Source organism: Solanum pennellii, chromosome 11 (genome assembly GCF_001406875.1).
Source record: "Solanum pennellii chromosome 11, SPENNV200".
Lineage (NCBI taxonomy): Eukaryota > Viridiplantae > Streptophyta > Magnoliopsida > Solanales > Solanaceae > Solanum > Solanum pennellii.
In genome coordinates this window covers 47,407,443-47,425,327 of record NC_028647.1, presented here as the reverse complement: position 1 = coordinate 47,425,327, position 17,885 = coordinate 47,407,443, and the positions used below count along the sequence as shown (strand labels likewise).

The following is a 17,885-nucleotide window of genomic DNA, read 5'->3' as shown; positions in this document are numbered from 1 at the left end:
GGGGGGGGGGGGGGGGGGGGGGGATGCTTAACTGTTTTTTTAAAATTGACCTGAGAGTAGGTGCCACCAGTTAAGAATGACTGAAGGTGATACTCATAAAACTGCTTACAAGACTCATGAAGAATACTGTGAGTTCTATTCATGCCTTTTGGATTGACCAACGCACCATCATCCTTCCAGACCCTCACTATTAATCGAAAAGCCTTAGTCAAGACACCAGGGACTTTATCAATACATGTGATATCTTCCTGTCCCTGAGGGTGTTTGGACTGATATATGTCTTGATTTTATTGAAGGCCTTCCTAAATCCAATGGAAGGGAGGTTATTTTGGTGGTTGTGAACAGACTTAACAAGTATGTATACTTCCTCAGCTTGCAACATCTTTACACTGCTCAGTCTGTTGTTCAATATTTCTTAGAAAGTGTTTAAGTTGCATGGATTGCCACTTACTATGAAAAGTGATGGAGATGCAGTGTTCATGAGCTTATTCTGGCAGGAATTATTCACTCTTCAGGGGGTACAACTTCAGAGACCCACTGCTTATCATCCACAAACTGATGTCAGACAGAAGGTTGAATAGAACCTTGGGGACTTAAGGTGATTTTGTTTAGATTGTCCCAAGGTGTGGTCTGCTTGCTTGTCCTTGGCTGAGTAGTGCTTATCATCCACCCCTGCATCTTCCTTTTCTGGTTGGTGAGTCTAATGTAGACATAGTGGACAGATAATTGGCTGCAAGAGAGGCTATCATACAGTTGTTCAAGTTCCACAAGAGGGGGCACAACAGAGAATGAGGGATTTATCAGACAAACATAGATCAGACAGCGATTTTGCAGTTGGGGATTATGTGCATCTGAAACTCCAGCTTTACAGGCATTTTTCAGTAGCTGTTAAGCCCTTTAATAAGCTTCCAGTTAAGTACTTTGGTCCCTATCCTATTGATGCTGTGGCCTATAGGCTAATGCCTGCTGATGTTCTAATTCATCCTACCTTCCGTGTATCTCAGCTTAAGAAATGTCATGAGTTGCCTTTTGTGATAACTCATCCTCCTATGTATCTTTTGTCAAGTCCTTATTGTCCTTCTCCTGAGGCTAGTCTAGCGAGGAGATTGTGAAGAGGGGCAACAGGGCTGTTGAGCAGGTTCTGGTGAAGTGAACTGGTATATTTTAAGACCAAGCTACATGGGACTTTGTCACTGAATTGTAGCACATATTTCCTTCCTTTCACCCTTGAGGTTGAGGGTGTTCTTCAGCAGGGGTATTCTTCCAAGTAAATCAGCAAAGTAACGAGATAAGGTGGCAAAAGTTATTTTGGAATTGCTGAGATGGCAAAATTCTGTTATCACTGTTAGGAGTTGGTTGCTACAGTATGCTTCAGTGCAGTTAGTTACAAAACAGTTACTCGATTGATTCAATTTAGCTTTAAAATACCACTTGTAGATGGAATTTCAGTTCATTGTTGGATTAAATAAAACTCTTCTCGCTTTTCTTAATTCAAATTCTTAGCTGATCTTCCTGGGGTAAGCTTATTTGGATCGGCTTATTTTAGGTAAAATAACTTTTAAGCACTTTTGTAGTGTTTGGACTTTGGGTAAAATAAAGTGCTTATAAGCACTTGTTTTTAAGCCAAAATAACAATATAAGTCAATAGCCATCAGTTAGAAATTTTTACTTGTGACTTTTGGCTTATAAGTCGTAAGAAGCTAAACCAAACAGGCTCAGCCCCTGAACTTGGCATTCATCTTCCTCGGTATTTTATCTCCTGGATCAGTCGAATTCACTGTTTGTGTATCATGGTATTCGGTACTAATCCTACATAAACAGTTGTATTTTGTGCAACATAGCGATTAAACATGAACGAGATATCCTCAGAATGAAAACTGAAGGTAAAAAAGGAGAAACATTCTTTTACCTGCATTGCTGTAAGCATAAGTTTATAAAATGAACTGACTTCACTATACCGGCAAAAGTGGTTAAGAAATTGGACAAACTTAGGAGAGACTTCCTTTGGCATGGCTGCAAAGAGAACAAAGGATACAATTTGGTCAAGTGGGCGACAGTTTTGCATAGAAAAGATAAAGGTGGCTTGGGCATTAGAGATTTGAGGAAGCATAATAACAGTCTTTTGATGAAATGGTTGTGGAGATACACATAGGAGAGGCAAGCTTTGATTAAAATGTAAATATGGGGAGGATGGATTCTGGTGTAGTAACATAAGCACGGATGCTTATGGAGCGGGTGTTTGGAAAGCTATTAGAAACTTATGGCCCAAGTTAGAAGCAAATTTACATATCAAGGTGGGGGGTGGAAGGAGAACTAGATTCTGGTGGGATGTATGGATCAAACAAACCCCCCTAAAAAAATTGTTTCCTGATCTATTTATTTTGTGCACCAATTCTGAGGCAATGATCAGTGATTGCTGGACATTACAAGGTTGGAATCTCTATTTCAGAAGACTTCTAAATGATTGGCAAATAGAGAGAGTAGCCAAATTGTTGGAGGAAGTGGGGGATTTTGCAGACACCAATACTGACAATGATGTTGTTAGATGGTCACACAGTAAGGATGGGATCTTCAGAGTTGGCAGGGCATATAAAAAGGATTGCAACTTGCAAAGTAGCAGATACCAGAGTTCATGGAAAAATATCTGGAGGGCTGCAGCACCAACAAAAGTTAAATGCTTTACTTGGCTGGTCACCAGAAAGGCATGCTTGACACATGAAGTCTTCAGGAAGAAAAAAAAGATCATAATTCCGTGGTGCTCTTTATGTGGGAAGACAGGAGAAACTAACAGTCACCTATTCTTACATTGTACTTTCACAGCACAAATATGTTCCATGTTTCTTAACTATTCAGAAGTGAAATGGACTATGCCCGAACATACAGCTGATTTACTTAGTTGTTGGATCAGGAGAGGAGGTAGCAAGAGACAAAAGTCCTGGTGGAATTTGATTGCACATTGCATTTGGTGGATAGTGTGGAAGGAGAGGAATAGTAGGAATTTTGAAGATATATCCAATTCCATTCACAAGGTTAAGTGGAATTGCATTGTATCTCTATATTTTTGGTGTAAAGGGATAGGATTAGAGGATTCAGATCAACTTTTTGATCAACTCTTAGAATTCTTAGGATCCTTGTAAGTATTTTGCTCTTTGTTTTTTTTTCTGATTTTCTAAAGGTCCCAGCATATCCTTATTGCTGAAAAATACAATGTTTTCCAATTCTCAAAAAAAAAAAAACATGAGCTGACATTCGGCATGTTTTCTGTAAAACTAATATTCTGTGTGTGATTTTAGGAAAAATAAGGAACAAGGATCAAAATTTGTGCCTTTTTCCCAGTACTCGTGCAGTCGTGCTTTTATTTTGTGTGGGATAGACATAAAAAAGTTTCAACTATGTTTTATGTTTTGCTTGCTTCTTATTTTAGGATATTTTCCTCAGTTATAACTCATGAATTGATATTCACTCGGCTCCTCTGTATTCGTAAACCTAGAAACTGAAAGTGGATAAAGTCACGGACGAGCGCACAGCACTGAAACGACGAATATTAAACGACCGGCTCATGTTTGCTGAGAGGGGCTTTTTGGATGCAGAAGGACTTCAGGGAAGACCATGGTTCAAGCATATGGTAAGCTTTTTCTCCTTTTGCAATGTTATCAAAGGCCCTAAAGCGAGGCTCAAAACGTGTTGAGCGCTTCGCTTACTTTATGTGCGCTTTAGTGTTGTCATCAAGGTTCCAAGGCAAGCATTTCCTTGCCAATGAGCCTCTTATGAAGAATTTGAAGCTAAATAATTGATATTTCGCTCTATCATAATTTTTTTCAATTTCTTTGGTCATATATTTGTCATTCATGTTTATAATTATTAGTCTTGGACTAAAATATATATTTTATTCTTTTCTCCCTTTGTGCCTTTTTCGTTAAAGCCCACGCAGATCTTAGAGCTTTTTTTGTGTTTTTCGCCTTTGATAACACTGCCCTTTTGGTATAGTTGAGATTTCACATATCATCATTCGGTTCCTTTTCTGTTCAATACCTCACAGGATTTGGATCTCCTCTCATATGACCCTTGGATATGTGTGGAGTCCCATAGGAAATCCTCATTCACTCCGCTCCGTGAAAACTGTGATAGTTATAGAGCTTTGCAGGCCAATGACAGTACCAAATACATCCTAGTGATTTCGAGTGTTGTAATTTTATAGCAAAAGAAAGTCACTTTAGGACGATTTTTCATCAAATTGATCTGCTCTAAATGTTACAATGTAGGCTTACAACCCTAAATGGACATGTAGAAGAGCACATTATGTATTTCTCGTCTCTACAGCCATTGGCCTCTACTGAGAAATCTATTACGAGAATGAAACTAATCCCTGCTAAAGAGGAAAAATATCAAATCTTAGTACACCTAGTATTACAAGATCTCATGAATTGTGAAATGATAAAATTGTCATTTCAGATGATTTACAGCCACCACAAACAATGTCTGGGAAGATGGCTCTGGTCTTGTATCTGTTTAGTAAGTATTTTGAGTTTTGTATGCAGGTTTATGGGCCTCGTAATGACGGCGAAAGTGAGTTATATTTCTTTCCTGGAATAGCAAATGCAATATCTAAATCGTCAGGCGGTGAAGAGCAGAATGCAGCAATTCAGCATGAGATTTGGAGAGGTGCAAGGGCCATACAAAGAGCTGCTCATGCTCTTAAAGGTGAACTTATTGCCTGAAAGAGAACGCTTAAGCACATTCAAAAGCATAAACTCTATACTTGTACATACTCTTTTCACCTTTTTTTTATAATTTGTAATTAGAGTATTGAAGTTTTATAGGATTATTCTCCTTTCTTTTCTTCACTCTATGGAGTTTGATACTTTCTTTCGTTGCTTTTGGATTTTAGTACTATTATGATAGATACATTTCAACTTTACGCAACTAAATTAGCAATACATGATACAAAAAGGATTGAATCATCATATATTATTATAAGAGGGAACAAAAAAAGTTAAAAGTTGTATTACGATTTTACCCTTATTATAAATTAAAATATTATAAAAATATTTAACTATTTAATTTAAATATTAAGTTACATTATTTTAATGGAAATGTTAATGACTTTTGCACTTCTTTAGAATAATTCTTAATTAAATCTAATTTAATTTATTTTCTTAAAATATTTACCCTTTAAATAGATACATGTATATGATTTATCTTCTAAATTAGTTTATGTTCTTAATTAATATTTGTCTTAAATTTTTGTAACACTTGACCTTTCAACTTTGTAAGTGAATTTTCATATTTCAAAACTATATTTTTTCCTATAAATACAATCTTTTAACATTATTTTTATAGGAAGATTTATATGTGATACAATTTTTGTGTGTGGAAGACTAGAGAAACTTTAATCAAGTGAAGAAAATTTCAAGGCAAGAAGATTTATGTCAAGATTACAAGGCATAGTATGATTCTACTAAAGTATCGAAGCTTGATGTATTTTTTTTTTACTTATTTGTCGAGATTGGAATTATGGTAAGACCCCTCCATTTATGTAGTTAAATATCACTTCCATTAACTTGTCTTCCAAATATTTTAATTTTTTATGGTCAAAAGTTGAATGTTTATTGCTAAAACTTTGTTTCAATTTGCATTATCAAGAAAAAACAGGAAAAAGGTTGTCTTAGAATTTTTCTATTTTTCGTTGGTTGCGTTATGCTAAACTTGCTCCTATATATGATACTTTATCTTTGTATTTGTAATTTTGTTTTAAGAATATATTTGATTGAAGGGTGTGTTTTTTGCTTTAGAAGATGAGACAAATACAATCATAAAAATAGTGTATAAGACATGCAAAACAATTAATGCCTACAAGATTTTCTAATTTCAAATTATTAATAATTACATTTATGCATTTTAAATTTTAAATATTTGTAAAGAATCATTCTTACATGTGCTTGTGGATAAAATCTATAGTTTTTCGACAATTTTCATTAAAATTATCATGAGATCCAAATCCCAAAGTCAAAAAAATGATACACCAAAATGCTTAGGAAGTTAGAAGATCTTCTATCCTTTGACCAAATATTGCTCCTATTAATTTTTTAACAAAAAAATTTAAAATATATTTTAACAAACTTTTAATTGTAAGAATACTAATATTGTCATTTTGACTCTCCATTAAATTAAAATCTGATTTATTTAATTAAATATTAATATTTTATTTGTATAATTACATAATTTAAATATCAATCATTGCACTTTAAATCTTAGTTATTTCCTTCTAATAAGTTTTTTATTTATAAATTTGAATTACTTAACTGCCTTCTACTTAATAAGAAGGAGAATTTCATCTTTTACTAATTAATGTCAAACATTTTATCTTCTCGAAATGTATAAATATTAATTTAATTTCAACATTTTTATGAGACAAAAAATTTTTTTTAAGAAAGTTAATCATAAGATAGTGTGCCTCCATTTTTGTTTTTGCTACTTTATTTTATCTTTTAAAATAAAAATTATTTATCATTTTATTCATCGTTATGAAGTAAACGTGCAACGCACGTGCCCATATACTAGTTTTAAAAAAGGGGAAAAAGTACAAATATACCCCGAATTACCATGAATGGTATGCAGATATCATCCGTCATACTTCAGGACAACGGTATCCCTGTCGTTTAAAAGCTAGGGTGTATATATCCTTTATTAAATATCGGATTGACGTATAAGATTGCGCCACGTGCCTCTATTTGGCCTTCCATTAGAATGAAGGGCATATATGCTCTAGTTTTTGGACAGCAGGGTATCAATGTCGCAAAAGTATAATGGAGGATATATGCATATTATTAACGATAGTTTGGGATAAATTTGTCTCTTTTTTTTTTTCTTCAAAAAATGTATTGCAAATTATTGGAAGTTTCGCAAACCATATCAGTCAAACTTTGCTCATTCTCAACAACTCCAAAATCTTTGTAATTAGAGCGTGCATAGAATTTTCAACCTGGGGACGAATGATATGTGAGAAATAACTTAGTTGCTCCAAGAATAAAGAAAGCTTTTGTTGTGAAATTTCTTAGCCCAAGAGTTAACAATAACAAGTTTTTTCTTTTACCCAAACTTAGAATATCCACTTAGAATAATATATGATATTTGTTGAGAAGTGTAAAATTGTATCCATACAATTTTCATTTTTTGTCTTGATTAATTGCATCATTTATTTATTTATTTCTATCTCAAACTCTTCGAAATGTGTTTCTGAGTATTCCTCGACCATTTCATCCAATAAGAGGAGTTTTCTATGCTCCGAATTTTTCTAGAAGACTCTTTTTTTTGAACAAATAATGTAAACTAGGATTTGTTGGAAAACTAAATTTTTTGTTTATTTTTTAAAAGAATAACGCTTCTTATGTGGTCGGACCCTTAAATTATTCAAAATGAGTGTTTAATCCTCTGTTACGTTTTTGGCTAAAACAAATGCCATGTTATTTACGTTTTTGTTCAAATATGCCTTTCAATTAGCAAAATATTTCAAAAATATACTTATTATTAACGGATGCTCCAAAACAAGAATAAAGGATCAAATTTTGTTCTTGAATTATTAGAAATAGGACACTTTTGTCATTCATTTGAAATTTGGGACAAATGCGTCTAATTGTAACAAAAACTTATATTGAAGTTTATAAAATTAATTTGACTTTTTTAAATGATCGACAAATTTATATAATATCAATTTTATGTTTTATATAAAGTTTAATTATAGGCACTAATTTTCCATTTAATGTTCATCATGTTTGTTTTCTTTCTAAATTATTATATCGATTTTCAACTAAAACATGGGATGACTTAAAGTTAAGGTAAGTAATATGACATACCAAGATATGACTGAATTAGATTTTTTTTTTTAAAAAAACTATATATTTGTAGAGTTATGTAAGAAAATGTGTGTGATATCGCATTTAGAAGGGAAAAAAGTTTGAAATATATATGAACTTAGATCGAAATTGTTGTAACAATCTCAAACTTTGGGCAGGACCTATTACCCCATGTATTATTTAATAATGTATTTTAAAGATATATAAGTGTCCAGGGGGACAAATTATTATTTATAATGATGCAATTATTTATAATGTCCACGTGAGCACATATATATCTTTAAAATACACAATTGAATAGTGTAAGAGGGTAATAGGTCCTGCTCGAAATTCGGGATTGCTACAACAATTTAGATCAAAGTTCAAATATATTTAAGAATCTAGAATTGTATTAGATGCTCTTCATACTTATGCTATTAGGTTATGGAAACTTCTTTATTGTTCTCTTATTGGTTGTGGTCTGACTTCCTTCCGGGAGTATCGTATATATGTTTTTCTTTCAGTTTACACATAATCTGAGGTTTTCAAGGTGTGTGTTATCATGACCTCGACTTTTGGATCATGAATGTCAAAGATGAAGACTCACTAGTTTATCATTTTATTGGAATCTTGTTATAAATTTTTTTGTCTGTCAGTTTGTTTTCTGAATTGGAAGAAAGTTATGCTCTTGATGTTATGAGAAGGACCTCAAGTAGAAAATTACTTTTCTTAAAAGAAAGTTGTGATCTTGATGTTATGGAAAGGACCAAGTAGATTGTACTGTTTTATTTTAGGTGCTTTCACACACTTTTATGGTATTTGAGTAAGATTAAAAAGTGCTTAAAAGTTATAAAAACTTGTTTATTAAGCCAGCATAACACAATAGCTAAGTAGAAAATTTTAACTTATGACTTTTATCTTATTAGTCATAAGTTATAAGCCTATCAAAATAGAGTTTCCGTATAGTGGACAAGTAAAAGTGAACGGAGAAAGTAATAAACTTGTATTGACAAAATAGCTTGTATGCGAGTAAAATGTTGGTATCCCCACATGAAAGACGATGATTAACTGTGGTACGTTAGGGCTTGAGTGAAATTTTCTATTGGCCGATGTATTACCTTTGTTACCTATGAATAGAATTGAATTCTGAACAATATCAAAGCAATATCTAATATTATTTTGTGCGCCATACTTATTACTAGTATAATCGAACTTAATGAGTAAGATCAAGATATATATTATTTTTTATAAACAATTTTAAGTAAATCATTTTTTGGTAAAAACAGTTTAATTTGCTCTTTGTAAGCTACTACATTTTTTTCTCGATTTTCTTTTTTTTTAAAATGAAATTATGTTATGCACCAAGGATCATGAGCCATCACTACAGTTTTTATTTGTTCATCTTAACATATATGTTGTAATCTATTTATGCACTAAGTAATTTTCTTTTGGAATGTAAATATTCAATATGAAACAAACGAAATAATACTCAAGGACATATTAAACATAATGAAATACCTAGTGTTAGATTGTTAAATACAATTTGAGGGTTGGTAGAATTGTCTTTTCATATAACAAATGGTTTTTCAAATACAAATCAAAGAAAAATAATTTTGATTGAGATGATTTTAATATATTTTGCATTGTGTTTAACACTTAAACTAAACTATGATAAGAGAATGTATTAGAAAGAAAGTTGAAGATAAAACACAATTAAAAAAATAAAAAAGAGAAGATCCATATAAGGTTGAAACTTGAAAGGAAGGTTTTGAACTCATATGGATATTACTATGATTGATATTATTATTGACCAACTTACATGAATGACTATATTTATAGGGTTATTGAAGTTCAATAGCTATAAGTATGTTATTTACTAAAAATGACTACTCTTTAATTGAACATCTAGATGTATTTGTGTTTTTTTTTTAATTATGCGGTGATACAAATAGAGTTATAGTGAATTAAATAAGGTAACCGAATCTCTTTAATTATGTGCTGAAATTCTCAAGTTTTCATAATTACATTAACAACTAATAATTACATAGTCAATGTGTATACTTTTGGATTCCAATTACTTTTTTTAAAAAAAATGAATACGTCGTATACAAATTTCCATTGTCGCTATTGTTCTTGTTCAAACGTAAAGGTATTTCACTTACATTTCTTAGTTAAATTGATTTATTGTAATTGTGATGAATCTTGTTTGTTTCGATTTAAAATACACGATAAACATAATTGTATCTCTAAGATTGCTCAATACAAATGTGTTGATATATCAATACAATTGGACAATCTAAAAAAATGACAATGAATTATACTACAATATGATTATCCAAATGTATATGTATTTCACTCTATGCAAAAAAAAAAAGAAAGATGTGTTGTATACATATACATTCAAATCTATGTAATGTATTAATGTATCCAAATGCACTTGTATTTCTAATTGGACAATCCATGAAAAATAACAAGTATTCAAATGTATATGTATTTCATTGCGTTAAACATTCAAATACAATTATATGTGTGTATCAACAGAATGAAATGTATTCATGTATTACAACATTTATATCAAAGTGAATTTAACATAATTAAATTATGTATTTGAATGTCGGTCTACGAAACACGAGAAACATCTATATATGTATACAAATATAAATGAGAAAAAAATGCAATTAGAAAATACCCAACGAAGATAATACAAAAATCGTTCGTATAATCATGCAAAGGATCTTGATTAGAAGGAAATTGGAGGAAAAATAATAATAATAATACATTATTACATGTATATCGAAAGAGAAAAATATTGAATTAGGTAAGTATGGGGAACATAGCCCCAAAAACGTGCATAGTACATTTATTAGATGCATAGTGATATCTTTCCTCTAATAATTATTTAAATACATATAATTTTTTTTAAAAAAAACTGATAATTCATAATTAATTAAGTTTGCTAATTAATATGTAAGTATATCCATATAGCTTAAAAAAATAAACTGTAACTATACACAATAAATATAAATTGATGTTTGCAATATTGTATAATTTTTCCTTATTTTAGTATATTCCTAATATTATTAATATTCTTTTCACTTTATTTAATTTATAATGATGAAGAAGAAATGAACATTCATAAAGTCGACCCTAACTTGTTTGGAACTGAAGCATAATAGTCGTTAAAACTTAAAGCCACCATGACCAAAAAGTGCTTAGAAGAATTTATGTTCCCTCCGTTCTTACTTATGTGTCTCCATTTTTGTCCCTAAGAAACTATGTAAGTTTACAATCGTAAAGTGAAGTATCAATAAATGAACACAAATTGGTATATTTTGATTAATTAAATTAACCAATGAACATGAATTTATCAATTAGTTTTCCTATGTGATAAAATTCATACTTTCGGGGCTAATAACTATCAAGGATAAAATAGAAAGAATAGTGTCATTTATAGATTGATTTTGTGAAATGACAAATATTAAGAATCATCTATTTTTAGAAAGAACGACATATAAATATGAATAGGAGAGAGTAATACACATATACATTAATTTTGTGAAATGACAAATATTAAATATCATCTAGTTTTAGTAAGAACGACATATAAATACGAATAGGAGAGAGCAATACACATATACATTAATTTTGTAAAATGAAAAATATTAAGGATCATCTACTTTTAATAAATACGACAGATAAATAAGAACGGAGAGAAATGCACAACAAGATATTAAGAAACAGCAAAATGGATTTTATTGAGGCCCTGATTTAAAATATCAGTAATTCAAGCCAAAATTGCCACTTTGAAATCTGATAAATGAGTCTTAAGAAAATTTGCAAGAAAAGAAACCAAAGTCACAATATGTGACTTTTAGCAACTTTGGCAAACTCCAATAGTCTAAGAATCAGGAAGCTATTAGTATCAAGGAACAATGTTCTAAATTAGACAAAAACACCAGCTGATGATATTCAGCCGATGAATGTGAAAAAAATCGGAGCTCGGAGGAAATAGATCGCTCCATCGCGCTGCTGCACCAAGACGGTATCTAAAAACCGACAGCATATCTTGTTTGGTTATCCCAGAAGATTTTTGATTGTTTCACCATTTCAGCTCGTTCGGAAGCATGTCTTTCCTTCCAATACTGCTTAAATCTGATAAGTATAAAAGCAAATAAGCAATTTCCTAACGTTTTACTCAGTCGCCTTTGGAAAATTTAGCGTATAAATTAGTGAACGAATAAACAAATGACACTACCTGTTGATAGCAATAATATATACTTATACTTTATGTTACTGACCTCTTCTTCTGAAGCAAATCTAGTTCCAGCATATGCACTGCATTAGCATAAGTTCCAACCTGAAACAAAAAGTTAATTTTTGTTTCAATAATACTTCAAAGAACGTTTGTGGTGTTCGGGACCTCAACCAATATAACAGGATATCTACCACCTCCCCACAAGCAACAGACACTACCAGGTAGCTCTGTCCACCAAGGCTAGGACAGGTGGCCAACTATCATCTTCTTCTTTGTCGTTCAATTACAGATCAAGTCTGGCAAACGTTGGAACTTACTGGACATTAAATGGACAATTTGCCTAGCAATATCTCTGAGTATTTGAGATGTTGGATAAGTATTGGGACTGACAAAGGAGGAAATGGAGGAATACCATAACGGCTTGCTTTTGGTGGACAATTTTGAAAGAGAGAAACTTGAGGTGTTCATATAAAATTAGGTCTTTGGCCCTAACTCAACTCATACCCTAAAAGCTAGCTCAAATCCTTATATGGAGACCACCCATCTCATTAACCACACCAATGTGGGACTTTTGCCATTCTTTAACAGTTTCGAATACCAATACAGTTTCATTCAGAAGATAAAGCTAACAACATCATTCTTGTTTTATTTTGGTGCAAAGTGGAATGTCTAGGATGTGATGTACTTCTAGTTTTGTAGGTAGTGGTTGTAATAGTGGTGAGAAGTAGAGAGCAGATATCTATCAATGGGAGGAAAAGTAATTGTAGTAGAGTTGTAAAACAAAGAATTAGCTCGTTCTTCTGAAAATACATTTTAAGTTACGTGAAACCGAGACTATCTTGAGAGGTTCTTGCAAATAGATTTTCATGGTTCTTTTCCAAATTGAAATGCATGTTTGTTCTCAGAGGCAGCTTAGCAAGACAGAAAATACCAAAGAGAAATTCTACTCCAGCATATCTTTCAATATTTACACAGGGGGTCTCTTCGAGAAGCTGATTTTCAAAATCAAATTGAGCTTCACAATGAAGACATACCAGAACCTTGACTTGGCTGAACCAGAAACTCCAAGTGGTATTTGCATTCGATAAATTTGTTACTTGGTTATTCTTCTTTTTATATGTGCTAGATAGGGATGGCATACTTATATGATGATCCAAAGCTTACGAGATTCCACAGTTCGTTATAAAAGGAATCCCACATATGCGCAGAGTTGGAGGAGTAGAGTTAAAGAAGAAACCTTTTTAGCATGCACTCTATGCTCTCAAAGTAACTGAAAGAAATAAAGTGTAACGGTGCTAACCTCTCTGCAAACTGGACATTTTGACAGGTTACTTGCAGCCCTAATACCTTGGAATATCATCACAGAAGCTGCAGTGCAAGCACAAGATTTGCAGAAAAGATGCCCACAGCTTAAAGCATATGGATTGAAGACAGTATCCTAGAAATCATGAACAAGTGGATTATAAATATCCTGTCAATAAAGGGATTCCATATCATGGTTAACCAAAAAAAAGAAAAAAGGTGTGCTTACCAAGCAGATTGGACAAGTCAGATCATACTCTAATTTCACAGAATCTGGAACCTTCAAAGTCATAATAGACCCTGTATCACTGAGATTGCAAGAAAATTGGCTGAAAATCACATTAGACTTCCCACCATTCGATTCATTGAAATTCATATACAAAGCACCTAATTCTATCAACCATGGTGATTGTAGAATCTCAAGGCGTTCAGAACGCATCTTTGACTTAAAGTTCCTTCCAGTCACGGAGCAGTGAACCTACATAAAGATGTCCCTATTTAAAAAGAGTACACATATAACTTCTGCTTAAGAAAAATGCAGTACAGTCGCTTACTTTATCATATTTCTTAAGAATCTTTTGCATAGCAATAGCATTCATCATGGCATATTCAATTAGTATTTGGCACTCTTGCATCATGGCCTGCTGATCATTCTTGAAACATTGACGCAACGTTACCAGGTACTTTTGTATTCCTGGAGCAGTATGAAGTTGGAGAAGTCTTCTCACTCTAGAACTGAAGCAACCAGCTATATCAGAAGCCTCCTTTTTCAACTCAGCGAAGAAGTTTTGATCACACACTAGAAGAATTTAAAAATGCATAGTTAAAGACAGTCACAAAGGATAATCAAATGAAGCATATTAAACATAAAGCGTATCCAAAAAATTGAAGTATATGGATTCTGTAAAACTAGCGAACAGAGAAAAGATTACCCATCTAAAATGCTATTTTAAGGTATAAACAAAAATGGGGGAAAATATGCAGACTGAGAAAAAACAAAGAAAATTTTTTGGTTCTAAAATACTCATTAGCTGCAGCAAAATCCTATTTCTGGATGTCGCAACAGAGAGAATACTCTTACAAGTGTCCCCATTGAAAATGCACAATACCATCTGATACAACTTGCAACTGATATTGAAAAAGAAATGAAAATATAGGCAATGTATATAGATGAACTGCTGCATTGCTAGAGCTCTTTCAGAAAAGAATGTCTTCTCAACTTTGACTGCAATTCCTGAAGATACATTTGGTCAGCCTCGAGAGGGAGCTTTTAGGGTATCCAAAACTTAGTTTTACCTAATGGTACACACGCTGAAAATTCTGTAGTGTGCACACATCTTCATTTTTGAAAAGATACAAATATTCACAATATTTGTATAAGTTTTTTAGCTGACGATAAAATAACGAGAATGTTTCCAAATGCCTTTCAGGTTAATACAGTGACTGATTCCGAACAACGACAGATCCAAGACTTTCACTAAGGGGGTCCAGGAAATAAAGCTTATCAATGAATGTGACTTCCAACATTGTCTACTAGAAAAATAATTTTAGGAAGGAAATATATCAAAGTTTAATTGTTAGTGTGATGGCTCAAACATAGAGAGAGTTGTGCGGGAGTGCTATTTATCGATATTCTATTTAATAACTAAATAAAATATCTTTCTATGTATGAAATACTTTAGGTATATAGATAAGGAAAAAATAAGATGAACTACACATGCAACGCACATGCAGAGAGAATATCACGTACTTACTTTCTTCCTTCTCTAAAAGCCCATTAGAGCAGGTTGTAGTTATCCTCAAACATAGAGCTCCAGATTGGTTTAGTCATGAATAGACTTCAAATGAAGTATAATTATATTTGGACAAGTTGTGTGCATCAAAGAAATGGAACGGCTCTCCCTCTTTATTTTAAACCTAGTGCTGCCAGCTTGGATGAACAAAGTGTGCACCTGGTGTGATTGATAAGCCGATGTATTTACACAACCCCCTTTGAAGTGTTAAGTGTTCTGTTATTGGTTGTTCTCTATTAACAAATCTATGACATACGACCATATGATTGTCTTCTGAACTTTACATGGATGGGTCACTTGAAGCATTACCTTGTAAAGAGCTACTAGACAAAATCTTCAACGAGCCAAGCTAAGCAAGTTTTGGTCATGCATCAATTGCTAAAAGTGGCTCTCACTTCCTACATTAAGCCTATTTAGAGGTCTCAAATGTTTTATTTCTTTAAATATATGAAATATCTTGTTTCCCTCATTTCCTTTCCCCTTCTCACTATTATAGAACCTCGTAAAAAAAATTGACCTTGTATACACACTTTCTCAACATATAAAAGGAAATGACAAAGGTGTATCCCACAAGAATCTCCCTAGAATTTTCTACCAGCTACCAAGTAAAGATTCCAGTTTCAATTTTGAAATACTTCATATAACATGTCTGAGAATGAAGGAGCTATTACGCAGCAGCAAAAAGGTAAAGGTAACCAATTCATGACTACACAGAATTGCACTCAAATATGTGAGGTTAGTCATATTCTGACAATAATTATCTGTGATACATAATATGAAACCTTCGGCTAGTTACATTAACTCGTGACAATTTCCTTCCATTTTTATTCATTTATTCAATATCCTTCGGAAACAGCATCCACATCTCCACTAAACAGGGGTAAGGTTTGTGTACACACCACCCTCCACAGACCCCACTCGCTAGTGGGATTACACTAGGTATGTTATTGTTGTTGTGTTTGCTTATTCACTCTAGGATATATTTGGTCTCAAGTGAACTACTGACATGCCTTTTCTCCAAGAAAGATATTAGGGAGTCGTAGACATCAAAAAAGCTAGAGCGACTCTACAAGATAAGCCCGGTTGTATATGTATGTTTAGTATAATCGCCACTTCAATCAATTGAATCAATGCAAGCAATGTTGTTCCCACAAGCCTATTCATTCATAAACAAAGCTCTTCAAACAAATCTTCTTTGCTAGTGCTCCTTGAGGCTACTCTACCCTATACCCTAGCTCACAACACCTACAGAAATGGTAACACGTTCTCTTGACGAGACATTCCAAAATCCCATTCATAAAGAGATCAAGACATCAAATACCACCTTCGTCAAAGTCGCACCCTCACATTCTCAGCAATCAAATACATCGCAAAGAAGCCCAAAATTATCCTATTTTCTAGAAATAGGTTAAATACCCTCAAATCACAGTAAAAATTTAGAGATATAAGAGTCAAAAAAGGAAAAATATTCATATTCACATATATTCATCAATAAAATCTCCATTCATTTTTCATCACCACAGAAACAAAACACAAAAACATATATATAACCTACATTCAATCGTTTTGCTTACCCCAAAATTTCACGAAATTCGTATAAAAATTCTTATGATCATATATATAAAATCAAATTCAAGCCATAGATTAAAAAAAAAAATACCCAAATCCAATATACCAAAATTGAAAACAAAATCAAAAAAAAATAAAAATACATACTATGGCAAGATTCAAGCCGACAAATCTCAGAACCTTCATTTTCATGATCCTCCTGTTGTCCTCCATTGGAATTGGATTCCTTCAAAGCAGCCCTACAAGCCCTACAACTCTTCAAAACTTTCTTCAACCTTTTGTATTCAACATGCGGACTAAATTTATCCAAACCTTCTTCCGCCTGTAAATACTCCATGAAAGTTTCTCCAAACTTCATGATTACAAAAAATTTCCTTCTTCTCAAACAAAAAAAAAAACCCAACCCAATTATAATAAATATTTTTTCACACAAATCAAAGATCGTAATAGAAATTAAATTTTTTTTCTTTTTTTGTTTATAAATTTTGGGTGGGTTATGTAAATGTTAACCTGAGAAATAATTTTTTCTTCGGTTACGAATTTTGATATGTTCATAAATTATTTAGGTTTTTATAGTAATGTTTTTGTAGAGAAACCAAGAAATAGTTTGTTGCATGTCATGAACGTGTCATTAATATATCAACTTGTGCAAGGAGCCAAATATGGAATTAAAAAAAAAAAGTCCACATTTATTTATTTTTATTATATTAATTTAAGAAAAATAGAACTATAATTTAGCTTCTATATTAAGTAATAATGATAAATATAGTACTAAACCAAAATGTTCATGGAATTATTAAACACTAATTAAATGATTTTGACTCAAAGAATTTCCGTTACAATTGCTTTTTGATTAAAAAAAATAATAAAGTTACATTATTTTTTCGATCTATTTTTATTTGTTCATTATAATATTTTGAGATATCTAATCATACTTATCTAGCTTACAAAATTAATGAATAAATTGTGTCTTTACTTTTACTATTAAATACTATTATTTTTTCAATATTTTGGTGATTTATAATTAATAATAATGATTTGGTAAAAATACACTTATCATTTACTACTTCTTAGAATCGGTTTAGCATTGATGTTAAAAACTGTTTCTTTTTAGTAGCACTTTTTTAAAATAGC

At 32.1% G+C, this 17,885-nt stretch overlaps 2 protein-coding genes across 4 annotated transcripts in view; one reads left to right on the top strand and one right to left on the bottom strand.

The window, feature by feature from the left end:
* Positions 1-5,561, top strand: part of LOC107004743 (probable glutamate carboxypeptidase AMP1) — a 23,002-nt gene extending 17,441 nt beyond the window's left edge. The window contains exons 9-11 of one of the 3 annotated variants that reach the window (XM_015203077.2): positions 3,491-3,625; positions 4,539-4,701; positions 5,383-5,561. In XM_015203077.2, coding sequence (XP_015058563.1) covers positions 3,491-3,625; positions 4,539-4,701; positions 5,383-5,393 — 309 coding nt within the window. In that variant the 3' untranslated portion in view covers positions 5,394-5,561. Of the gene's footprint in view, positions 1-3,490; positions 3,626-4,538; positions 4,702-5,340 lie in introns of all 3 variants that reach the window. The other 2 variants (XM_015203078.2, XM_015203075.2) reach the window with 2 other exon arrangements.
* Positions 5,562-11,562: 6,001 nt separating this feature from the next.
* Positions 11,563-17,286, bottom strand: LOC107003489 (probable E3 ubiquitin-protein ligase BAH1-like). The gene is made up of 6 exons (XM_015201832.2): positions 16,899-17,286; positions 13,944-14,188; positions 13,619-13,867; positions 13,388-13,525; positions 12,131-12,189; positions 11,563-11,984 (listed from the first exon to the last, which is right to left on the bottom strand). Exons 1-6 carry the CDS (start codon positions 17,107-17,109, stop codon positions 11,879-11,881), a joined length of 1,008 nt encoding a protein of 335 aa, XP_015057318.1. The 5' UTR covers positions 17,110-17,286; the 3' UTR covers positions 11,563-11,878.
* Positions 17,287-17,885: the final 599 nt, after the last annotated feature.